Source organism: Bactrocera dorsalis, chromosome 3 (assembly GCF_023373825.1).
Source record: "Bactrocera dorsalis isolate Fly_Bdor chromosome 3, ASM2337382v1, whole genome shotgun sequence".
Classification (NCBI taxonomy): Eukaryota; Metazoa; Arthropoda; class Insecta; order Diptera; family Tephritidae; genus Bactrocera; species Bactrocera dorsalis.
The window spans coordinates 50,690,260-50,717,683 of record NC_064305.1 but is presented as its reverse complement, the minus strand read 5'-3'; the positions used below and the strand labels follow the sequence as shown (position 1 = coordinate 50,717,683).

The 27,424-nt window shown below is 32.7% G+C and overlaps 1 protein-coding gene across 6 annotated transcripts; it reads left to right on the top strand.

The window, feature by feature from the left end:
* The first annotated feature begins 321 nt into the window (after nt 1-321).
* LOC105232879 (putative sodium-coupled neutral amino acid transporter 11) lies at nt 322-27,424 on the top strand. 6 transcript variants are annotated; one of them, XM_049452885.1, is made up of 11 exons: nt 322-459; nt 1,246-1,410; nt 9,706-9,765; nt 11,272-11,520; nt 13,785-13,899; nt 14,003-14,255; nt 20,627-20,697; nt 20,891-21,052; nt 21,857-21,969; nt 22,052-22,243; nt 22,302-22,663. In XM_049452885.1, the coding sequence occupies exons 2-11, from the start codon at nt 1,354-1,356 to the stop codon at nt 22,557-22,559; spliced, it is 1,530 nt and encodes a 509-aa protein (XP_049308842.1). In that variant the 5' UTR covers nt 322-459; nt 1,246-1,353; the 3' UTR covers nt 22,560-22,663. The 6 variants fall into 6 exon arrangements, with proteins under 6 accessions (XP_049308842.1, XP_049308841.1, XP_049308843.1 ...); XM_049452884.1 differs by having other exon boundaries at nt 325-459; nt 554-1,410; XM_049452886.1 differs by having other exon boundaries at nt 333-459; nt 1,300-1,410.

The following is a 27,424-nucleotide window of genomic DNA, read 5'->3' as shown; positions in this document are numbered from 1 at the left end:
TATAAATATGTATATGAAAGATAATAACAAAGCTCTCTTTTAGTAGCGTTTAATAATACTCTAACTATAGCTACCACTTTATATGATATAAGGAGGGCGGGTTCGAATTTGGGTTTGAAAATTGTATTTATAAAAACGTCTTTAGGACATAGCTGAACTAATAAATCTGGCAACTCAGGTCGAATATGAGAGTTGTTCTTTAGAGCCGAGAGAAAAGCGATTGCATACTTGCTGACCAGCTGTTAAGAAAGAGCGTAGAGAATTTTGGATGCAAACTCCGAGAAGGACGATGGTGTTTTGCTGGTAACGTTTACCATTATAGCCTAGCAAGCAAGCAGTTACTACTTGGCCGTGCAACGTTTAAGATGCCAAATTGTTCGCAACACCGCAATTGTCTCACATAACAAAAACAACTACTGGAAATTTTTGAACTTGACAGTAAATAACGTTGCAATAAATGTACGTTATATATAATAAAATAATTACGTTTTTTATTATATTATGTAAAAACCAAAGACAAGTGTTATTTACTCGAGCAACTGAATAATTTCAGAGTGGTTAATAAGGCAAACGAGTAACAAAAAATCAATCAATTTCTACTTGTGTACAAAACGGGAGCACGTATAATTGAACGTAGAGTAAAACGAAACTTCACTTAACTAATGTTCAAGAGCTCTATTATTATGTAGAAAAGGAAGAGACCTTCAAATATCATACAATCCGACAGCGAAATTGACAACACATAAAACCGCACATACGAAAAGGGCAACTCGCAAAGCACAAACGCCCTTCCAAGTAACACAGAACACTCGTGGGAGTCAAGCACTTGAAATTCGTTATTTGTGATTCGCATTTACACAATCACTTCTCGCCCATCTACCTCGCCACCTTGCTTCAAGCCATCAACACATCCACTCTCAAAAACAGCAATACACAAACCCGACCGATTTTGACATCTGTTTCGTTGTCGTAGGTTGGCGAATAAGTGAAACACTAAAACAAACAAATAAGCTATACCCTCAACGTAATGAGAGGGAAATAAACACACCATATTTTGTACTATTCCCACTAAAAAGCCTCCACGTGTATCATTAAAACAGAGTAACCTAGAATATTGCCACATAAAAATATATACAAAATTAGGCTAACTAAACTGAAACAACTTAGTTTCAATACTAAATGTTAGTAAGAGTTAACAACTACATAAATTGTGGATTTTACTGTTTATTCCTCGCTTCCTCAAAGATTTGGAGGTTAAATTTACTATATGTTCATCACTGCAGTATATTCCAATTCTAGTTAAATATATTGGAAATCATCCCAGTTCAAATCTCGATAAAGATCATAAAGAGAATGAGTGACAGTCGCCGCAATACTGCAACAGAATTCAGTTACATCCTCCAAAGACAGGTAAGACGATCAATATTTCAATACTATGGTATTATGATTGGGATCAATACTTACAAGGAAATCATTTGACGATTTTGAGTTTGTAATATAAACTGGAACACGGATGTATATACATACATAGAACAATGTTATGTTATGTATGCTAGAACAATTTTACTTTTCCCCCACTATAATTTCCCGCTTTCATATGCGAACCGGTTTGTTTCACCGTTTGATGTATCACCATGTGGAGCGTGGTGGCTATTTCTATGCTACTTAGTGTTGTGAAGACGATAATTATATTTGAATGTCGATGTTAAGTCCCGTCCCATACCAACATGACTTTATTAGAAGCATACCCGGCATTGCCTTGTCCATATTTCAATACCCATTATATTTTCCATACTTTTCGGCAGGAAACAGCTTAAACCCAAAGTCTGAAGGATTTGGTCAGCGAATAATTATCCTTTTCCGCTTTCGATTACTTGTGCAATTCTCTTCTTACATGCGGGTATGTTAAATTAGACCAGCTCTTAGCAACTTTACTGCGAAGAGCAAAATGGAAAAAAAATTAAAAATCTTTGTCTTTCCAAGGATATTCGTTGAAGCAATCACCAAGAGCCAAAAATGTGCTACATACGGATTTTTGAATTTCTTTAATTTTACCCCACCCAGTAAGGAGGAGCTCGACCTATGGATGTATACAGGGGCGAATCCAGAGTAGAATTTTGGGAGGGGAACTTTATGTTATTTTAATTGATTTGAGAAATGTTTAACATTAAACTATAATTTTATTTTGTGTACATATTTCAACATTTAACTTACAGTTTGCTATTTTATTAAATCTTTCTATTATTTCTTTTGGTTCCACAGCAATGTCGTAGTTTATGTTGAGGAGTGCTAAGCGGTGAAGCATCGTTGTTCTGAGTCAAGTCTTGATTCGGCGCAGAGTACGTTAAGGAGAATATGAGTCGACAGATATACATATATCCTTAACGCAAGTGCTGAGGGCTTCTAACGCAAAAAACAGTTGTATTCTCGTAGTCATTTTAATTTTCATTGTTGTTGAAAAAGCGCTACTTCTGCTTTGGGATTCGTTTTTTGCAGTTTCTGGGCAAGTTTTTCCCAAAATGTCTAATTAGGCATTCAATCAGTACAGTTAAATCCTTTTCTTCCAAATTTCAGTTAAATTTTGGTAACAGCTGACATAAATTGAAACTTTCAAGAACTTCATCGGAAAACCGCGTTTTATACTCTCGCAACAAAGTTGCTAAGGAGAGTATTATATAAATATTATATATAAACATTGACCGTGACAATAAGTGGAATGTATGCAGAAAAGTCTTCATAGCTTTGAGATGGGTGATTATTTTGATGACTCTGACGACCACATGTTCTAGGTTTTTTCACTTCAAGATTTAATTTTTCAGCCATGTGTGTAGCACAAAAAATTGCAAGTGATGATCAGCATGCTTTCTTCGTGTGTTCAGTTTTGCAACCAACGTTCTTATGACGTTTGATGCTTTCGCAAGGTCGATTAATTCGCTTTGTAGAATCACACTCAGTGGCTGCGTCAGTGACAAAACATCACTGAGACAAAAAATTTCAATAATAAATTCGAAGTTGCACAGTACTGTGACTAGATTCGACGCTTTTACTGCAGTCGTTCTTTTCTTCCATTCGCTTATTTTTGTCAGTACTTGAAAGATTTCTGGAAGAGTGACTGTGAAGAGAAGAACGGCATCATGTCTTTGTACCCATCTTGTCTCACAAAGCTGCACTTTTTTTTGCGCAATAATTAAGCTAAAACAGTGTTATGTTTCGGTCTTGAAAGTTGGAAAAATGTTGTAACTTCTGTGAATATTTCTGATATCTCTCCAACCAAAGCTATTTGAACGGATTTGGAAATGCTGCTGTTCAATTTATGGGAAAAACATGGTATCATCTCAGCGTTTGTAGTTTCTTTTTGTATTTCCGTTACGGCTCCGCGATCTCCCAAAATAACAATACTACCAACAGTACCTATTGCAACACATTTCTGAACATCCGGCCCCATATCTTTCATGTCTTTCAAAACCAACTGTCCTAACGCAGCTCCCGTGAGTGAAATCTCCTCGTGGCAGTTTTCTTCAATATTTATATACTTAAATGTGTGTACATATGTATGTACATATATGGCTCGTATTTGCTTTCGTAAACATACAGACAAAAGTGCCAAAGAAAGAATATATGTATGTACATACATATGTATGTTTGTCCTGGTTTAATTTGCACGTCGGTCTGTGCGCAAGAAACAAATTTCAAAATCTGACTTGACTTTTTATTATATCTGTGGGTCACTGGAAATAATGTATAACTTTTTACTTTTGGGGGGGTAGTCGAATGCGAGATTGTTCTCGGCGATTTCATTAAATTTCGAAAAAAATAAGTCGGTGAAAATCCTATTATAACGCCAATAGCAAGCGTGAGGACACATCCTGCTTAATTCCGAAAGAAATAAAGCCCGATGATACATCTGCACAAAACGGTCAATTTTGGGGTATCACGAGGATTTGACTCACCCCAATAGCGACAAATTTGTTTGGTGACGAAGCCATTAAGTCAGAATTGGACTAAATGGGCCTTATCTGATGAGATGATTTTTCGATGATAGTGGATTTGTGTACTAATCTTTAACAATTTTCAAGCGTTGTAGCAAAGTGGAACGTAACATCATGAAATGGCAACTGAACACACTGACAAAATTTTACGTAAATCCGTAGCAAGACTTCACGACATCCCTATTGGTAGACATCGTATGGCTATTTCCATGCTAATAATGTCATTAAAAAATAGGTTCAATATTTCCACTAGTCCCTATATACATACCTAGTAGTCATATTACCGAATGGAAAAATTTCGAGTTTTTCATTGATCGTAATAATGCATTGAAATGTAAAATGTATCTAAATTTTCCAAGGATAAAAACGAAATACAAAGAACTTTTTTGTGTTTTAATTTCTTAAATATATTTTTAAGTTCTAGATTAGGGTAATTATTATTTTGAATCATCAGATCAAAATAATTTTTGTGGATTTTTAGCAAATACAGATGATGCATTCGCGTTTAGGAAGGATAGGTCTCTCTGCTTCTAATTCAAATCGAAGCATTTAAAAGAAATTTAACTTTAAATAAATGTATGAGCATATTCTTAAAAAATCAATTATCTTATTACTTTTCGTGAAATTGCAAGCCAAGCCAATCCATAATTGTTTAATTTCATTGTTAAAAAAAGCTTCGCTCGAAAAAATTCTGCATTTTAGACGGCAAATATGTACATACTAAGTACAGTACAAGTATATCAACAAAGCAACAAATAATTGAATCTTTCCTAATCATTAACGCTACACTTTTAGGGCCATAATATGATGAGGATGACAAATTACTTATTGTGAATAGACAATTGAATTTGGTACTGAGCAGTAAGGAAGTGCTAAGTTCCGGTAATGTAACATTTCATATCTTACAACTTGTAAGGATTAGAGCCAGGAAGTACCTCCGGTACATGAGGCTTGTAGTCTAAGACGAGTTTTGACTCATTTTAAGACAGGCGCACAATTATAAAAAAACACGCTCTCTCAATTTTATTAAGGCAACTTACAATTGGTCGATTATATGTATGTATATCTCACACATCGACCGATATTTTCGGTAAAAAATCAACAATAAGAATTGGGTTCACATGGTCATTACCTAAGGCATTGAACAATATTGGTTCGATTTGGGCAATCTTTAATCATAAGATTACATACTCTAAAGTCGTTATACACGCAAAGAAAACAAAATTTGAACTTGTCTCATCATCCAGATCATTTACATATGTATGTATGTACATACATATGTACAAGATTCAACTTGTACGTATATGGTACAGTTGAATTTTTCTAACTCGAATCCATAATCAACTACGAATTAGAGAGACTTCTAGTGTTGGAAGGAGATTTGTATGAAATTTGAGTTCTATGACCAATTCAAGAGTTCGAGTTATGGAGAACTTTGAATTATAGAAGTTCTAGTTCTGGAAGTTCAACAGTATATATAACGCTATGTCTATCTCGATTAGTTTTAAGTAATACCAACAACCATTAGGTGAACAAAACCATTACATTACACAGAGTGTCCGAACCACAGCACGGAAAGACGGGAAATTTTGTTGACTTATTCACTTGTTTCTGCCGAAGGTCTTAATGGAGGCCTTTTTTTTAAATTATCGTCGATTTTGCAGTCACATTCGATGAATGTTGAACAAAATGTTATATGATTAGACGTTAGTTATGAGTAATAGCGATTTTTCAATATCTGAGGTTTCAGTGCTTCCTATTTACATATAAATCTCTGTGATTTTATATTGCTACTGCGATCGCAACTAAAACAACGCAAATATAAAGGCATTTGCACTTTACATTTATAAGCTTTCATATTTGGTTTTAACAATATTGAAAATCTAATTAAAGTAAATTAAAAAAATGCTTAAGCAGTTATTACTTTATTTATTACATATATAACTAAAACATGTTTTTAACATTTGCATTTAAAAATATTAACATTTTAGTCTTCCCATCGTCCAAGCGGCCGTAGGAATATTGTGTGGTAGTTCCACTGTTTTGTTAACTATTTTGGACATGTTTCTTTAAATTTGTTAACGATGATTTGAATGAAATTTTACATTTGAAAATATTACATTTTGAATATACTAAAGTTCATGTAACACTTCAAACGCTTGCTATTCTTCACTTGTTTCTTTGATAAATGATAAAAATCAAAAAAACGTTACACTTAAAAGTTCAAACCGCTATGACGAAAAATCGCATGTACATACTTATGTACATACATATGCTATCCATGATGATGCTATTCACAGATGAAAGCAAGTTTAATCTTTTCGGTTCGGACGGTAGACCCTATGTATGGAGAAGGTCAAATGAGGCGCTTCTTGCCAAAAATATGAAGCCCACAGTAGAGCACGGTGGCGGATCGGTAATGGTGTGGGGATCATTTTCTGCACAGGGACCTGGAGAATTGCATTTCATTGAGGGTATTATGAATCACGCTATGTATCTGAACATTTTAAAAGAAAAATTGCCACTTTGTAAAGAAAAACTGGGCCTTGTCGAGAATTTGCATTTTTACCAGGACAATGACCCAAAGCATAAGGCTTATAATGTGCGGTCGTGGTTGCTTTATAATTGTCCGCATGTCATCGATACACCAGCCCAGAGTCCAGATTTAAACCCCATTGAGAACTTGTGGAGCTATCTCGATACGAAAGTGCACCAGCATACAATAAGTTCAGAGGACGAGTTGAAGAGGATCCTGCAGGATGAATGGCAAAAAATTGAACCCAGTTTTTGTGAAAAGCTTGTTAAAAGTATGCCAAATAGATTACAAATGGTTATCAAAAACAAAGGAATGCATACAAAATATTAATATTAACATTACTTTTACTTTTATATAATGTACGAGTTTCACTTTGGCATTGAATTACATGCTATTTTACTTTTTTACCTCACTTAAAGTGTATTTGAATTAAACATTTAGTTTTGATTATTTTGTTTTTGTTACGTAGTAATATGCAAAAGTTTTTTTGGAAGCGCTTATTTTATTCATGATTTTTGGGAATTTAATAATTTTTTTTACTTGTACGAGTTTCGCTTGGAGCTACTGTACGTATTTATCCATCCATCCCTGCTTCTTTTATGCTATTCTGCTATTGTGATCACAAGTAACCCAATAAACTGTACTGTTGATAAATGACAATTTTAGAAGTTTTATTGGTTTTTTTATATGTAAGTATATCGGGTTAAGGGATTATCTGACCGATAGTTTAAGTAAGATATGATCATTCATAATTTCGTCGAATAACAAATTTTAGATTCCTTTAGATTTAAGTCATAGACTTGCAAGCATTTAGAAATAATAAATTAATGAGAAAACGAAAGAATAATTTATCTTCCCAATTAGTAAGGGCTTACATGAGCAAACGGCATCTAATTTAATCGGCCTTAAATTTTAGCGGCGTACCAGTAACACATTTCAAGCGAGGTTTCTGTTGGTTGGTGCTAAACATGTAGTTGTTTATTGTTTAATGTAAGTAGTGCATCAATTATTTATTGAATTATATATGCGACTGAACAAAATTTTTCGCAAATGCAAAAAGTGCTAATGAAAGATATCCAGTATTCTTTGCTGTGAAGCTATGATGTTCCAAACATCTTCGCTCGAAACATCAGGACCTCTATAGATATTGAGAAGAACAAGATTGTTTAATAGTAGAGGATCCGGCTTAAGAACAACAACCCTCATTCTTTTCCGTGATAAAATATTTTTTTTAATAATAAAACTTATTGATTAATCAAATGAGAAATGATTGACAGTCTATATCTTAGCAAGACTATTTTTAATTAAAAATTAATTAATTTAATTTTTCTTCTTGGTTACCCTCACTCTTTTCCTTTATAAATTTAGTCTTAATCAAAGAAAAAAAGTATATAGAAAATGCCATACAATGTTTGACTACCTTTTTTAGGCAAGAATACATGTCAACCAGGTGTAAACAGGTAAGCGGATGGAGTGATTTACCCTCATTCTTTTTCTTTAAAAATTAAATATAATAACTTTTAAAACATATTACAATATATTACAACTTTTTAAAGCTAATAATGCTATAACGTGGTAAGGCTCCAAAATAATTTTAAGTGGGGGAATATATTTATCTTTGTCTTATACACACAGAACTGAACTCACACCTTTCTCTTTCTGGCAAGAGTCTTATGCGCAGCTGTTATTGTACATCCTTCTCTGCCGTACATATAAAAAGATATAGCGCTTGCAGTCACACTTTATTTTTACATGAAATTATTGAAACTTTAGATCGTGTCAATCATTAGCTTTGCCAAGATTTGGAAAGTCAATCATATATCGTTGGATTCGTAATAAAATTCAGAAAATTTACATATTTAATTTTTAATGAAAAAGAATGAGGGTAAATCACTCCATCCGCTTACCTGTTTACACCTGGTTGACATGTATTCTTGCCTAAAAAAGGTAGTCAAACATTGTATGGCATTTTGTATATACTTTTTTTCTTTGATTGAGACTAAATTTATAAAGGAAAAGAGTGAGGGTAACCAAGAAGAAAAATTAAATTAGTTAATTTTTAATTAAAAATAGTCTTGCTAAGATATAGACTGTCAATCATTTCTCATTTGATTAATCAATAAGTTTTATTATTAAAAAAAAAAATATTTTATCAGGGAAAAGAATGAGGGGTGTTGTTCTTAAGCCGGATCTTAGACTATAATCTGTCTTCGACCTTTCACTGGGAGCAACTGATACTGATAGAGTTTCAGCGATCTGCAGATATCAATGCACAGTTGGGTAGAGCTTTTTGTTGAAAATATTTAGGGTTTCGTGAATATTTACTTAACTTGTCGAATGGTCGAGAGCCATGGGCCAATGGTCGAGACTCGTTCTTCGAGCGACGTTTTGCGTAGGAACGAAAGGAAAGCAAAGAAGGTAAGATAGCGTTCATAACATTCGTTATCTCACCATTCGAATGACGATCCGAAGTAAGAACAACGACCCCACTGTAGTACAATTAAATTACGGTTCGAGTCAAAAAGAGATCGTTAATTACTTTATTCTGTGGTTGAATGGCTTAGCTACAGTTGCCTATCAGCGCAAACACGTACGGCAATTCGTTCGACACGAGGCAGAAATTTAATGCGAGGCACGCTTTTTGACATACATACATACATATGTATCGTATGTACTTACATACACACTAGTCGAACGATTTTTCTATTATCCTTAGTGACGCTGACGGACTCCGAACACGCTCACGAATTTCTCCCTTCCTTCATATTTGCAATATCAACGAAAGCGATTCATCGCTAATGTAGAATACCTGCGACTGAAATGAAACTAAAATAGAAACTTCTCATTATTGTATAATCTAAGTATGTATGTATACGTAAATATTCAAATATTTCTTGCACAGATCATGAAACTTCAACTATACATAAATATTGTAAACTCGATATTAGCGAAATAAAATATTGTTTGGGGTAAAATATTTAATCATTGCTACAACAATTCTCTCTTTGAGTACGCCCCTGTTAAATTTCGTAAAAATGCATAAATAATAGACAAAATATATATAGTATAATATAAATTCAATCTCATTTAATTCGGTATGACAATCATCCCTAATTTTCTAAACTTTATGTCAGATTATTAAAATGGTTTCTAATTTTATACATAATGTTTGTTTTTTAGGGAAGCGATGTTTCGGGAAGTGAAACTCATGCGTTTGATGACATCAATAATCTCATGGAGGTAAATATGTATGTAGTATATAAATCAATGCACCTTAAGGTAATGGGTATACAGGTACTCAAAATACGCAAATTAATTGATATATAAAATTTATTTGAAACCATGTATTTGCTAAAACGATAAATGAATCAGGTTTTCTGAAAAATATAAAAATAATTGTGTATGGTAAATATGTATGTATGTATATTAAAAGACTTATGAGTTAAAAATATTGGGTAGTCGAAAAAGTCGTTTCGTATTTTGTCAATAGAAGCATTGAAACAAAATTAACTAAACTAAACTTAACTTATTTTTAGTATTTTTGTTTTTTTTATTTTTTTTTTTTATTTAAATTAGTTTTACTCTTGCTCTGTGAAATAGTGATTTAATATGGGATCCACTCTTTCAAACAAATTGAACTTCTTTTCAAAACGTTAACATCTTTTAAACCAAACGCTTATTTGACAATAAACAAATTGGTAACTTTCATTATCAATTAGCTTATGAAGTGATTCAGATTAATTCCAAAAATCAGGGGTGCTCACGCCGTTCTGTTGAAACCACATATTGTCCAAGTCCATATCATCCAATTCGGGCCAAAAATATTCGGTTATCATTGCGCGGTAGCAATCCCCTTTCACAGTAACGTGCCGGTCTTGATAATCACGGAAGAATTACGGCACACGGAGCCAAATCAGGTGAATACGGTGGTTTGATCAATGGTATTCAATGCGTTTTTAGCTTTAAATTCAGTCACAATCATGGCTCAACACATACTCAAATACATATGTAAAGACTAAGCATATAAGTATCTCATCGGCAGTTATAATGCTCTCCATAAATGGAATGAAAATCGGAATTCGCATGATCCCTCTTTTTGAAAAAAAATCAACTTCATCGGGAAAAGTCGAGGAGGAACTCGTTTCATACCCAAAATATCCACCAAAATCATTTGAACGGACTCTCGAGAGATGTCGAGCTCTCTTGCCATCTCTCTAAAACTTGCCTGATAATTTTCAAGCACCATATACATAGTATGTATGTATTTTCATATTTTCATCAGTTAAAGAAGGTCGTCCAGAACGAAGATCAACGATCGCTGGACCGTCTTTTATCCACTCGTAGGCTGGTGTTTTTTAATCCCCACATCTACTCCGCAACGCACTACTGAGGTGTACCGACTTAAGCAGCTGCTGTAAATAAACTCCATGACATTATTTTTTATTTTCTGTAGCTACCACGGTCTACATACTACGTGTTAAAGATTTTGATAGCTGAATAGTTGAAATATTTCACTTTTATTTAATTTAAGACAATAACTAATATGTTTACTGAAATGCCCTTTAGTAATTTTAATCAAACATTCTAATGTACTCGTATCAGCTCTTTATACATATGTACATAGGTATTTTGCTTGGAATGAAAAATGTTATAATGAAAATTCAAATACATACATACATATATATGTATGTATGTAAATATATGTATGTACCTTCCACTAAAAAATGCTTACACACTTCCCAACAGGCAAAGCACCCAACCGTACGCCAACAGCGACCAAATTCCGATGCAGAAGGACGACATAATGAGTCGTCGACGACATTAGGGGGAGACGCTCTGTCCTCACTTCCTCAAGCGTCATTCAACTATATAAATTCCATTGTCGGCAGCGGCGTCATTGGCATTCCATATGCACTTCATCGCGCTGGCTTTGTACTGGGTTTGATTCTGCTGATATTGATTGCTTACATCACGGATTACTCACTCATTTTAATGGTAAGTAAATGCAGAATACTCTAAGTTATAAATATATCAAATTATCATTAAAAAAACCGCATATATGTATGTATGTATTTATCTCATGTATATAAACATTTCATACTCTAGCAATTTTCAAGGAATAAAGGCGGGGAAATACTTCTAGACGTTGCAAAACTTTATATTTTTTAAATGGAGTTCTTACGCAACATTTATTATTCGAAGAATAATGTTGGTCATGGTATCACTTAGTATCGTCACTACATTTTGCCCCGTGTCCAAAATACAGTGGGGAACAAAACTGTCAACATTTCTACAGAATGCGATTAAATGTTCTGATAACTTTTTTTATAGGCAGTATCGATAACATTCATACATCAAAATAAAGATAATACTTAAATTTATTAAAAATATAAAGCAGAGCAACTTTATTTTATTCCTGGATGAAAATATATGACAACATATGTACATATAATTACAAGTCATTTTGACAGTTTTGCACCAATGCACAACTGTGCCATGCTATATTTACCGTAATGGCTGGGATAGGTCGGACATATAATAAACAATTGATATTATTAATTACTACCCACTGTATGTCTTTTAAAATGAAGCTAACTAACTCAAAATAGATAGTATGTATATGTGACATACATGGATTTAAACTTAACAGCTCTAAGCCAATGGTTAAAAAAGCTAGATAATTTCATTAAAATATCACACAAAAACGGTTTTATTTTCGATGGAAGGTCAAAATGAATGGAAATCACCATATTGTGTAGTATAGAATCGATGTCATCAGAAAAATGCAAGATTTGAACAACTGCAATACATTTTTCGGCGATTTCCGATAAATCTTCTCGCAAAAAAGGATGGTCATCAAAGAGAGGGAAATATTCTTGGAGAAAAAATGTTAACTGGAAAGTTGATTTTACTTTAGGAAAGGGAAAACTGTGCAATATTGTAGGGGTCTTCACAAAGATTTAACCCCTAACATGCGTGGAGGATGATAAGACCCTAGAGCGTTACCTTGGTGAATGCTCAGATTTAAACAGGTTGAAACGGAAAATCTTTCACCCCTCGCAATGTTCCAATATAAAAGATATTAGGGGTATTAAGATCGGCCTTGTTAATTCGTTAGTCGTTATTCGGTAGTTTTTTACATGTATTTTGTTTTTGTATAATTAACAGACTATCGTTCTACCGAGTAACGAACTATCCATCTGGCAAGCTAGATAATTGTTTCGTTAAGGTTGGTACGCAGCTCTCAAGTAATTGCTCAAGAACAAAAATACATTATTTCTGAAGTAATTTTGACAGCTGGTTACGCATTGTGAATGATCCACATTAGAAGAGCAAGAGAGAATAAACAAAGTAAACAAACTTTGTGCGTATGTATGTATGTATGTATGTGTATGGTAACACAAATATTTTCATTGAGATTTAAGGAATGTTGTTGATGATTGGTTGGTTTTATACAACATTTCAAAATGGAACATACTTTATAATAATGATTTCAACTAATTTAGGATGAATTTGACGATTACTTCGAATTTCCTGCAAGAAACAATTGTTGATTTGATGTTTCGTCGCAAAACCAGGTTTGCCATATTCACATTTTATTGAAAAAAAGTATTAAAAATTAGTACTAGATTTCTTGAGAGCTGCGTACTAGCACAAGTAACTTTATCGCAGGAACGTTTCTGGACCGTTTCTTAAGCGTTTTTTTATATGAAGTTTTTACGTTTCTTGAGAGCTGCGTACTAAGCTTTACTCGGTAATATCACATCAGCTGTTTCCCTGCTCCTCTCTATATCAATTTAAAGTACTTACCAGTAATAAATTTGATCTGCTCCACATAATTTTCTATTAAATGACTGACATTTTTTTATTTTGCACTCTGTTGAGGCATTTTTACTCTTTAATAAAATTGAATCAGCTGTTTCGGAATAAAATTTATCATACTACAGAGGCAGAACAAAAAGAATGTTCACAGTTAAGCCTTTTAACGAAGTATCAACTAACGAATTACCAAATTAACAGGTTTCGGTCTGAATACCCCTATTGTTGTTCCACAGAGTTGTTAAATGGTTAACAACCAACCATCACTGCCTGCTTTGTGGAAACATGAATGTTGCTATAAAGATATACAGACATGTTAAAATATTTCACTAAGCTTTAATTCCTATAAATTGTGTGAGTAACTATGGTTATGTTCGGAAAATTTAGTCCCTACTTGCAATTTGTAAGACCACAATATTCACTTATTATTTTTATTTCAGGTAAGATGCGGGCATATATGCGGAAGGTTTAGTTACCCAGGTATTATGGAAGCGGCTTACGGTAAATATGGATACTACCTTCTATCGATATTACAATTCATGTATCCATTTCTGGGTAAGTTTTGTTTTTTTTTATTAATATACATACATACATAAGTATGTACAAATATAAAGAGTAACTATGAGTATCATATTGCATTATATTTTTATATTTGCAGCTATGATTTCCTACAATGTTGTCGTAGGTGATACTCTGTCTAAAGTGCTAGTACGATTTTTTCCGTCTTGGGGTACGTCGATGCGTGCTGTACGGCTGGGAGTTGTATTCTTCGTTACAATTGGCGTTGTAGTACCGTTATGTCTATACAAAAACGTTTCTCGATTAGCCCGTGCCAGTTTTATTAGTTTGGCGTGCGTGGTGTTCATTTTGTTTGCCGTAATTGTAAAGTTGTTGTCGGGTGATTACACTGTGTGAGTATATCTGTTATGAATATTATATGTACATACATAAATAGAGACAGTTGCGACCAAAATAATAATAATAGAGCGAACAGTGGCGAAAAAAATTGTGTAAACGCAGGTTCCTTATCTGTTAAATATTTATTTTGGTTTTTATATTAACGAATTATTTTATTTATAAGTAATTCATTAAAGAAATGTTAAGAAAATGATTAAATACAAAATTATAAAAATTCGATTTCGGAAGCATTTGTATAAATAGGCGGTAAATAAGACAAGTCTATAAAATTGAGATTTTCAATTAGACAGTTTTTGTGACTTTAGACGATTTTGCAATTCAGTCCGTGACAATCACAAAAATCTCTCAATTGAAAACGAGGTCTTATTAGCTCTTACATTTCATTATTTAGAGATGTATTTACAGTTGAATGAAAATAAATATGTCGATATTGATCAAAAAGCATAATTACCAATAAAAATAAAAATATGTGTTGATTTTGTTTTAGAATATTTACGAAATTTATGTGAAATTGACTTATTTTAACTTTTTCGTATTAGAGTTGCTTACAAAATATAGAAAAACGACAATCGATTAATATCTATGATTTGTATATTTAAAATGGCAAACAAGTTTTTTTTTTAGTTTCGTGACCTGCTAACTATTAGGTCAGAAATTTGAGACAATATTTTGTGAGTAAAGACTATACTGTGTTGTGAATTTGAGACTTTACATCAAAAATTCTCGAATAGTGACTAGAGGCTACTTACAGAATTGCGCCATACAGTCATGGAATGAGAAATAGCACACTTTAAGAATGTAATAAAAATACGTATATTTTCAATAAAAACAGAAAACAAATTTTATCATTAGCATTACATGAAAGAGAAATAAGTGAGTTATTTATAAAAAAAAATTACAAAGTTTTATTCAATAGTTCTTTAAAAAGCAAATTTATTGAGTTTCCCATTGCGTGTTTAGGTCTGGACATAGAAATAGCACGGTACACGGGTTCTGTGGAAATTAAAAAAATAAAACAAATTTTATCATTAGCATCACATGAAAGAGAAATAAGTGAGTTATTTATAAAAAAAATTACAAAGTTTTATTCAATAGTTCTTTAAAAAGCAAATTTATTGAGTTTCCCATTGCGTGTTTAGGTCTGGACATAGAAATAGCACGGTACACGGGTTCTGTGGAAATTAAATAAATTTATTAGAAATCCAAGCGTTATAGCGTTTAAGCACTCACAACGTTAGTATTTCGTTGTGTGCCCACAATTTTTCAATACTGCTTGGTTTTTCAATAAGAACGCTACAAAAGTTGTTTTTAAATAAAACATAAACGGTTTGGGATATAAATGAAATTTTTTACACGAATCATGGCCACCACGGGCACGATTGTAGAAGTCCAGACACTGAACCCATGCCGTCGGCCCATAAAACGCACCAAACCGTATTTTTCAGGATGCAATAGTTACTTATGGAGTACGTACGAATGTACTTTCACGGGAATAAATAATTTCATTGATATCGCAAGCAGTTTTTATTTTATTAAAAAAAAAAACTTTTGTATTGCTCTTATTGAAAAACGCTCTTAAAGTTGAGCTCTTTCTAATGATGAAATAGCAAACCTTACTGAAGAGAAATGTCGAAAGAGCGGGGAAAAATATGGCGTGATTTGCTGTGCCCATTGGTCTACTTTTGTAACGTAGATATTAAAAACCCCTTTATCTGACACTTTCTTTGTGGAATTGCGTACCATGCCTCCTTGATTCCAGTTCAAAGGTTTTCCGCATTTTTTCAATTTTTTCTTGGCACTCTGTATCTTAACATCGTTCCATAAATTTTCAATCGATTTTGCATCGGAGCTTTGGACTGGCCAGTTCAGGATGGCAATAATTTCTGCGATGAGCCAGTTCTTCCCACTTTTAGTTACGTGCTTTGGATAATTGTCATGGATAAAAATCCAATTCACTGCATCGATTCGAACGGCAGGAAAACTTCCCCAAGACCGTTACGCTACCTTCGCCGTGCTTAACAGTTTTTGTAGTGTATCTGGAGTTATACGTCTAACACCTGGGACGATGGACAAATGGTTTTCCATCCGATCCGATACAGCTCACCTTAGTTTCATCGCTCCAAAGAAACCTTTTCCAAAATTTGACGTCCTTTTCTAATTATTCTTTAGCTGTTTGTTATGTTTTTTTTGTCAGTGTCTCATTCGTCCAAACAACTGATCATCATTTAAACGTCTTCGCATAGCCTATTGGATGCGTTAAGCCCAAATTCGTTGCTTATTTTCGCCACAATCTCCCGGCATGATTTAAAAGGATTAGCTTTGCCTTTTTTGAAGATGATTCCACCAGCAAGTTCCGTTATTTTACCCACAGGAATTTGGGAAATGTGCTTTTTTTTTAGGAAATTTGGTTCACTTTTAACAAAATTGATGGCGTTGTATACCATTTTCCTCGAACAACTCATAATTTCAGTAATCTGAGTTCAATTTTTTCCAAACTATGATACGGGGTTTGACAATTAAGTAATGATACTGATTTTATTGCCCCTCTTGTGGTAAACCTGTGACCTTGAAATTCCCTTTCTCTTTTTCCGGCATCCCTCCTCTCTCCATTGATATATGTACCATCGCTCTAGCTTGTTTAGGTTCGCCTGTTGCGTCAAGTTGAGTAGACGTGTGTTTGTAGTGCTCGTCACGAAAATGGAAAAACGTAATCAAGAGCAACGCGTCGAGATAAAATTTTGCGCCAGATTAGGCAAAACAGCTTCGGAAACGTACGCTAAAATTGTAAGAGTGTATGGTGATAGTGTTCTTTGTCGTGCCCAGGTTCACAATGGTTGTCTCCGCGCGCTCCCCGCCCGAAAAAAGCTCGCATGAGCAAGTCGAAGGTGATTATTGCCTTTTTTGATAGCCGTGGAATCGTCCACAAAAAATTCGTTCCACCAGGGAAAACTGTGAATCAAGACTACTATTGCCAAGTACTCGAAAGATTACGAAAACGAGTCAACAGGGTGCGCCCAGACATCGCTCCTAACTGGATCCTTCATCACGACAACGCGCCGTGCCACACAAATATACGGTTTTTATGGAATCAGTCTCATTACTTAATTGTCATACCTCGTACAATGCACATTTCTGTCCATTTAGAAAATATTTTAATTTTTTGTTATAGTTATAGATAAAATAGTGTATTTCTTGCAGGATTGATAATGAATATTTGTACAAATAAATAAAAGTGTGGTATTTCATTGACCACCCAAATTTCGTTGTTCTGCGAGTGAAACGAGTAACCACAAAAAAGTAAGCATGATAACGTGGAAAATTGTTGGGATTCAGTCCAATATACTTATGTTTTCTTCAAAGGATAGTATTCAGCATTGTAATATTTAAAAGTTGCAAAAATTCAAGAACGATGAATTGTATTTATAGAAATTAAATTAAATGAAATTAAAAATTACATATTAGTATTTCTTAGTTAATGTGAATAGAAACCAAAAATTAAAGTAATTTTAAGTGAACAAATCTGTACGTACATATGTATGTATGTATGTATGTATGCATACATATTTGTTTGATAAACAATATTGCTACGTAAATAGTACTCTAAGTGGTAACGCCACCCTGAAGACGGTGAAACTACTGCTGAGACAATCGAAGTGCTAATTTACGGACTTCAATCTTTGGCACACAAGAATGTACATACATATGTACATAAGTAACTAAACAATATTGTAATAATATTATTGTACAATTTCAAACCCTCTACTATGTATGTATGTATACATGTACATGTACATACCACAGAATTTTTTACTTAATCGATTGGTTGCCATAATACAAATATTCCAAGATTATTCAGAAGCGTGTTTGCATAGATATACATACTGTCTGCGTCAAAAAAAGTGTTCACTATCTTCTTATACATTTCACTCCTTATTTCTGTATAAAAAATATATATTCCAAGATTATTCAGAAGCGTATTTGCATAGATATACATACTGTCTGCGTCAAAAAAAGTGTTCACTATCTTCTTATACATTTCACTCCTTATTTCTGTATAAAAAATATATTTTTTTAAAGCAAATACCATTTGTAAACGATTAAATATGGTTATTAGAAAATATTAACAGGAACCCACAAACCCAAAAACAAAACTTCTTTTTGCACTACTAACTGCTACCAACCCCTTGGCATTGATTTCACTAATCTGGACACTATTTCAGGGAAAATGTTGGACCACTACTCTTATAAAATGTCCTTCGGAGAGACCTTCAATAAACATCCACCTTTCTTTGGATGTATCTTTTTTCTGTCAAACTCATGATTTTTGTTTCTCTAAACTTTAATATCTTTTTTCCCCGTAAGCTTCGAACTTGCTTTCGTCAAAAAAAAATACTTTATTGCAGAACTATTTGTCCTTAGTTCAATGTTTTTTCTGCTAATTTCAATCGCCGATTTTGGTTCTGTATAGAAGTGTGTGAGTTTTTCCTCGGTAAACAAGCATTAGCACGCAATGCTCACCTGGTTGTGCTAGCACTAAAGTTCAATAAGGATGTTCTGAATACCTATTCAGAAAATTTCACAACACTGACAGTTAAATCTATCTTTGCAGCTCTCACAACTGATCGTATTTCTGAAATTCACATAGTTTCAACTTTTTTGCATATCAATAATTACTTTTTGACTATGTTATGATGTCTTCCAATCATTAAAGCAATATTACGGACAGGATTTTTGCTGCATACAATTTATAACTAATTTTTCTACATAAACTCAACCAAGATTTTTTACTATTAAAAATTATTATAAAGTGGTCGTTAAAATATGGATAAACTATTTAAATCTTTTTATGGTATATTAAAACTGCTGACTTTTATACTTTCATTAATTATTAAAGGAATTTAATTCTGTCATCTCTCATAAATGTTTCTAAACATTTTTCATTTAATTAATAAAACATCACATTACATAACGTTTCATCCAATACATTTCATTTCATATTAAAGTCCTTCCGTGCAAACGATAACTTGAGTAAAAATTGAGATGATTGATGAAACTTGTTATGCGCGTTTCTTAGCAACAAACAAGTACGAGTTCGTGTAGATGGATGTAATCGGATCACTGTCACGCCCCCAAAGTATCATTAACCGGGAGTGGCCCCGCCCTCTTTTAAGTTTAATGTACATACATATCTCCTAAACTGTTCTTATAATATAATAACTCCAACGTAAAGTGTGAAAATGGATGAAATCGATTTATAACCCCGCTCTTGAATTAATTTCTTTGACATTTTTGCATTGCAGTATGAATATGGCAAAATGGGTTAACAACCACGCCTACTTTTCATATAACACAATTTTAATTTCTATCTGATTCTTTCACCTTCTAGTATACAAATCAAGAACCAATCAACGTATCCGAATAAAACTTTGCACGAATAGTGCCTTTGAGATGTTATATCGGTCAATCTGGGAAATAAATGGGTTTATTTTTTTTTTTTATTTTAATTTCATAGAAAAATTCTAACTATTAATTTTAATAACTAAACAATTATTGTACTATTAATTTTAATAATTAATAGTGCAAACTGTATATTTATGTACATATGATTTAGTATAATATCCTGCTGGAATCCAATTAGAATTATTGAAATTGAGGTGGGGATCCAAAAAGTTCCAAATTTTTCCTATAGCGCAATTTATTGATGGTTTTTAAAAGGATTCTAAAATCATGCAACAATTTCAATTTTGTTTATTCATTGACACGCTGTTAGCAATGTGACTCATCGTGGATGAGTGCGACATGCTCTGTAAGTTTGAAGCACAGTACTCGCGCTTTGGAAATAAACTTCCACAATTTTAATTTGTTATATCAGGCATTTTTCCCTGTATTTACATACTTGTTTTGTTTCGTTTCGTTTCATTCTAGAAAATTTTATACCTCTGAAAAAATGCTGAGAAAATGTAAAATCCGTTTTCATATAACGGTCGATTGTATTAACAAAAAATGCAGAGTTTGGTTTTGAATCCTTCTCTGATCAAGTAATTAAACAGAGATGAAATTAAATCCTAATTAATTTAACTCTATGGTCCTTTAAGAAGCAAGTGGACTGCTGTCCGGCAAAAGTACAGTGATAATGTATGATAAAAATACAAACATTTTTATGAAAACTATCTCATTTCGAAAAAGTATCTCATTAGATATGAGAGAGAAAGTTTATTATCGTTTTACTGAATATTCTACTATTGTAACGTAATAAATATGAATATTCCATACATATATTGTATAAATGTATGCACATAAGTATGTACTATATAAGTCTCCATAAATACACGTAAACATCAGAAACATCTTTTTTCAATTTCAGCGCCGATTCCCCAGAATCTTGGAGATTTGCCAACATTGATTTAATTCCAGCAACGGGCATTATGGTTTTTGGTGAGTTTCTAGAATAATTAAATAAACCTTTTTCGTCGCTAGAGAGGAGGGGTGATGAGAACATAATATAATATTGTTTATTGGAATTTTTATTGCTTGTTAGTATTTATGTAATTAAGTCAAACCATATCCGCAACCGCAGTTACTATCTAGTTTGAGTGTTTGTGATTTTTTTTATATGGTATCATTGCAGCATTTATGTGCCACCATAATACGTTTTTGGTTTATCAGTCCATGAGAAATGCTACACTTGAGCGATGGGAGAAAGTCACGCACATTTCAATTGGATTTGCTTTAGCAGTAGCAGCTCTGTTCGGTATTGCTGGATATTCTACGTTCCGTGCGCTCTCGCAAGGTATTTATATTTTACATGTGAAAATTTTGTAGTAATAAATGATAACGACTAAACTACCGCAAGCGAAATACTTTTCGCACTTTACTTAAATCCCTGGACTTTGACGGCGATAATCGTTCGTAACTAACAGATCGGACGACTTTAGGAATTAGGTTAGACAATTGGCGAAGGGTGACGCAGAATGGACGCTTAATGCCGAGCGCATTTTTCCGTTTACGCAACACGCGCATTTACAATCGGCTCTGCTTTGAGCGTACACTCTGCGGGCACCATAACGCACTTTGTATTGGTGGAAATCTGCCAAAAAAAAAGTTGCGCTCAGAACCTTTAGTGGCAACTTACATGTAAAAAGGAAAAAACATATTAGAGGGATTCTCTTCCTACATGGGTTTTGATCTGACATATTTTACAGCAATTGCAAATAATTTTCTGCGTGTGTTTGTTGTTGTGCCGTTGCACCATGTGGAAAATTCTGCAATTCGTGCACCGTGCAAGAAGCAAGTGAATACATTATTGAGGAAACTATTTACCATATAACAACATAAATGGATGTAATAGACGTTACAAGTATGTAAAAATGTGGTTTAATTATAGAGATTAAATGATAAGGAAACGAGAAGGGTTAAATGTTAACTGTTCTAAAACTTTTCTTTCACCTGAAAGAACATCGAACATTTTGCTCGCGATATCAGGGACCATCAATTGGGAAAATATAAATACATACATTTATGTAGCATATATGTACATATGTACATATATGAATAAATTCTTACTATTTTATTAAACTACTATCTCTTATTTTAGGCGATTTATTGGAGAACTACTGTTGGAATGATGATCTGATGAATTTTTCACGGGTGCTTTTCTCTATTTCAATTTTATTGACTTTTCCAATAGAGTGTTTTGTTTCTCGAGAGGTTAGATGATCTTATTGAAAAGAACGTCTGAGGACAAAAATTAGTTGTATTCTATGTATTGCTTTTTGTTACAATATTTCAGATTGTACGCGCTTTCGTGCACCGCTTTGTATTAAAGGAACCTATTAGTGAGCTGACATTAGACAAAGATCCCAATCTTGAGAAGGGCGCTGATATTGACGAATATGGAAAAACCATTACGTTGGCTATAGTTTTCAGCGCTTTCATCATTTCGCCATTAACTGATTGTTTAGGATCGGTACTGGAGTTAAATGTAAGTAAAGAGACTAGTGTTATTAAATCACAAATACTTATCGCATTATTATTCGTAGGGACTTTTGGCAGCGATCCCTTTGGCATACATTCTCCCTGGTCTAGCTTACATACAAATGGAATCTCACTCTCTCTTCAGCCGCGAAAAAGTACCGGCACTCGGTCTGGTCGTCTTTGGAACCATTGTAACAATAATGGGTGTGGCCGTACTCCTTCCTGGACTTATGGGAGATTGTCGTGCTGATGTTGTCATGGATTACTGTAAGCAAGAATTTACAGATAATGGAAAAACAAATTCTTCCACTGGACACAAATAAAATAGTAAATCAGGTCGTATTCCAGTGATCCACTTGTTAAAACATACATACATATTAGAAATCGTTTTAAATTACAATTAAAACAGACGTATGCACCTGTTAAATATGTGTTTACAGTTGATTAGTATGTACATACACACACGCGCTTCAATGCGAATATGTTGTCGAAGTCGAGGTGCATAAAATATTTTTTAGGGAAAGTATTAAATTTAAGAAATCAAATTTAAAAACAGTTTGTTCAAAAGTCCAATCCAATCGATTCAAAATATAGCGTAAAGATAAGTAGATCTTGCAAATTCGCTAACTGTGATTTCTGTTTAAGATTCACAAAAAAACACTGTAAAGGTACATATATATGGCTAACAATATTTCACTGTCAAATTTCCATTTATAGATTTAAGAAATTTTTCGGTATTATCAATATTTTTGTTGAATATGATACTCTATCTTATACACAATGTAGTTTTTAGTATATATAATATTATATATAATTTTATCTGCTATTCCATATTGTTACCATTACTACTTTTATAACCACATAATTTAATTCCTAAAACTTTGCTATGATTAGCGATTAATGTGCAGCTTATCTTAAGATGAACTTAATCGGGCTTTCATTGGCAGAATTATATATGTAAGTATATTCATACATACATGCATGGCCACACCGCGAGCATGTCCACACGGAATTATCCTAAATTGCTCAAAGCTTTGTGAAAACTTGCAAATTTGACACTTTAACACTCTCGGCAAGAAAACAAATCCATCAACTACTGATAACTTATAGAGTATAACAGTTATGGCCTATTTACACTGACTACACAGATAGTCTTACAGAGTTTGTACATTTATTGCAAGATACCTGTTGAAGCTATGATCATTTCAAAATAAAACAGGAAGTGCAAAAGTAACTATTTTATCCAGAAATTAACATTAGTTTTGATATTATATACGATATATACATACATACATACAAAAACTTACATCGAGTACATATAGCACTTATGGCAATTACATACGAATTCACGAAGAAATCTTGTTACATGATTGTAGATGAATAATATTATACTAAAGTTTGTTATTAGAGTCAAAAGCAGCTAAACTCTAAATCATTAAATCTAGCATTAAGACTATTTGTTTGCACACACATATATACATACATATGTGCATGGTAATGTATGCATTCTTGAATATATACTTACGCATTGCGGAGGGTGGCAGCTTTCCGCTTTTACGGAGGCGTATGTCGAAGTGAAAATTAAATAATAAATTTTGAAACTTGCGTACTCTTTAAGTTGAAATGAACATTTCACAGTTAAAGCCTTTGGCGCTTAGAAGCATATATGTATGTATGTACTAATGTACCAGTTTCTAAAAACATCATATCATAGAGTAACAAATGTTCGCTTATTTAAGGGGAGGGTAGGGGTTTCAAGGTAAAAAAATACTTTTTTGTGAATTTATTTCTCAAATCTCGATTGAGTAATTTTATTCGAACCTTTTGTACATTATAGAGCACACTTTTGACATTGTAAGGTAATTTTTTCATGCAGAAATATTGGGGCATAAGCCGGTAACAGTGCATTCCTCAGAACGTCTTGAGAAAAAAAATTGCGGTGTTTACTGATATAAGTTATCAGAAAATAAAAAATAAAGAAAAATTAGTTAACCTATAATCAAATCTTCCCCCAACTTTCTCTGATAATTTTTTTTTTGCATTCAAAAATTTTTGGCGGCCATCTAAACATGGTAAACTGTTATTTTCCACTAAAAATTCCGCCATTTTGTGGGTGGAAAACACCCTTAATGAAAAAAAAGTACTTAATAAACGTTGGGGGCGGTATTTCATATGTTAAAAATGTGTTCTAAGTTTGAAATGAATCGATCAAGTAGTTTTGAAATGACAGTGAACACGGACTTTGAAAAAGTAGTTTTGAGAAAAGCGCGTCGGCAGCTGCACTTCTATCCCGACCGCCATCAGCTGTTGGAGTTAGAGCGTTAAACGCCACGATAACTCTAAGAATATTACTTCTATCGACTTAAAATTTTGGGACATATTCTTGAAATGTTAAACAATAAGATAAGACAAAGTTTCGAAAGTGAAAACCACTAACCACCCCTTAAGCGAGTATAAACATCCTCTGTATTTTTATTCGGGGTATTATATACTTATCTTGCCTAACAAACGCCATTGATTTTAACAAGAGATAACAATGTGCTGGATTCGGCGAATATTCCTTGAATGATATTTATTCAATAAGAAATCGCCTAAACTTTATCTCTATTTTAGCAGAATTTTCTGGCCCATTTATATGATAAAAGTAGCGCCCAAATTCTACTCTCTTCGATAAAAAATTTTGATAGTTTTTGTATATTTGAGTAAAATAGCATTATTACTTCATTTAATTGGTTGGTTCACGTTTGTAGGACGGAAAAATTAAAATTAAGGACAAAAATTCCTGTTGTTTTCCTAAGAAGATGCCAATTTTAGCAATTTTAAAATGTGAAATGAATTTCTTCCAGAAGGCATTATTGTAAAGCTAATTGACTCAAGTTAAGAGTAGAAAAGAAGTGACATTTATGCTGCCAGGATACACATTGCATTGAAAATAAATTCCTATCTTTGTTATTTCTAACTAGTTGCACTCATACCACAAATGTACTGCTAACAATTCTCCTGGCTGTCAACATTTTCATAAGCTTGGAGAACAAAAAATAAACACTGTACAAAAGCCTTCAATCCAATTATTTGTGCGTTTATGAATTTTGGTAAATTTAAGTAAAAAAAAAATCATTTATTTATTCATAAAATATTGCAATTTTGTGTACAGTTAAAATACATACATACTATATATTTACAGTATAAAGCCATTTGCATGTAACGTAATACATCAGTATTCTTTTTTTTATACAAAAAATATGATAAAAAATTGTGCAATAAACTTTTGGTTACATTTTCGCTCGATATCAACAATTATACTGTAACATAAAGAAAGACCACCCCAGTACCTACTTATGTATGTACATGCAGGTTATATGTATGTATGTACTGTATGCAGATAATACAAGTATGTAGTTACATACTATGAATTATGTGTACATATGTATTTATGTCTGTAAATGCTAAGCAAAGATAACTAAAAGTTTCAAGCTGAGAAAATTTATTTTTATGGAGCATTGTTAAAGTTCCTAGACGTAAGAAGAATACTCTTTTGATAAAATATTTTAAAGTAAAATGTTACCTGTATGCCAAAGATTTACAAAGGACAACAAAATATGAAAGGACCATACATAATCGGAATTAAAATAAAATATTAAAATTATTATCAGCCTATTTACATATACAACTGGTTTAGCTATGTATAATGCTACTTTCGCAAACGCAGTATTTTCTCTGTATCCTTATATTTTAAATATGAAGTTATACACTATATAGGGCTACTAGAAAAAGATATATAAGCATAATATTTATATATGTATGTCTGTATACCACAATAACCTTTAGTAGACTCCGTAAACAACTGGTATGAACCACAAGTTTAACAAGCCACCCGACTATAATTTTTTCAAAATGGAACCGGTATTTTTTAGATGTAGAACATCAACATAGAAGTAATTTGCCAGACTTTTAACAGGAATATGTCTGCCTCATACTAGTTAAAACCAGCAAAAATATGTGAAGAAATATATGAAAACAATTGTTATTTAAATAAATGACACTTACAGGTATGTTTCCGATCACTTGAGGCTCTGCTTTGTGATGCAGCATTACTTTATTAAGTATGTTTATTTAGATTTTGTGAATTAAAACGAAATGTTTTTTCTATTGACAATGAACTAATTGTTGATGAAAATAGTAAATTCGCTTATTTTCAGACTTTGATGAATCCTAAAATCAGCCATTCGGGTTTACTAAAGTCTTAAGCACTTCCATTCATAAAAAGCAGTATTTTAGAATATTGAGCGTACAAACACATAGATTGGCAAACAAAAATTTTAAAAATGTATAATTGAGCATATAATTATGATATACTATACATACATACATATAAATATTTCACACCGAGACGATCCCTTAATATACAACTTTATAATGAATACATATTATTTCTCACATACTGGTACTTGCATACATATATAAATATTATATATATTATACATATGTTTAACAATTTTATGTTAATTTGTTAATACACCTTCCTGTCTGTTCCAAAGAGCTTAAACTATACATATCAGAACTTTTTATACAAACTTCTATGCTCAAATGAATCCGGTACATACTTTATAGTGCATTTAATAAAAAAACAAACGATGTACATTTTCTAGCTTTAAATTGTAGCGTATATTTTAAGTTTTTGCAATATACGTGTATAACAAATAAGAGACCTATGAAGCTTTTTGAAGTTATTGATTTTATCCATTTACATAATATGTTATGCAGAAATATTTACATACCAACATACACATGTATGCGGGAGTAGAATAGAGTTTGTTAGAATATTATATAGAGTATGTTTAGGGAAATGCACAAAAATGCATAAACTACTTTTTTGTCTTGTTGTACTAAAATACTTGCATGTACGTGTAGAAAAATATCCATAGAAGAAGGAATTAAATTTATTAATGATGAAAATGAATCAAAAAAAATTATGCACACAGGTGAAATCAAAATATTAATATAAAAGGGAAAATGTACATACATTTACATATTTACTTTTTGTGTACGTTCTAAGTAGCTCAAACACAAATTAATATTAAATAGATCTGAAAGATGTACATTTACATACGTATGTATATATTGTTATAAATAGGTCAAATATATTATTAGTGGAAAAATAAATTTATTGACATCATTCAACTGCAAA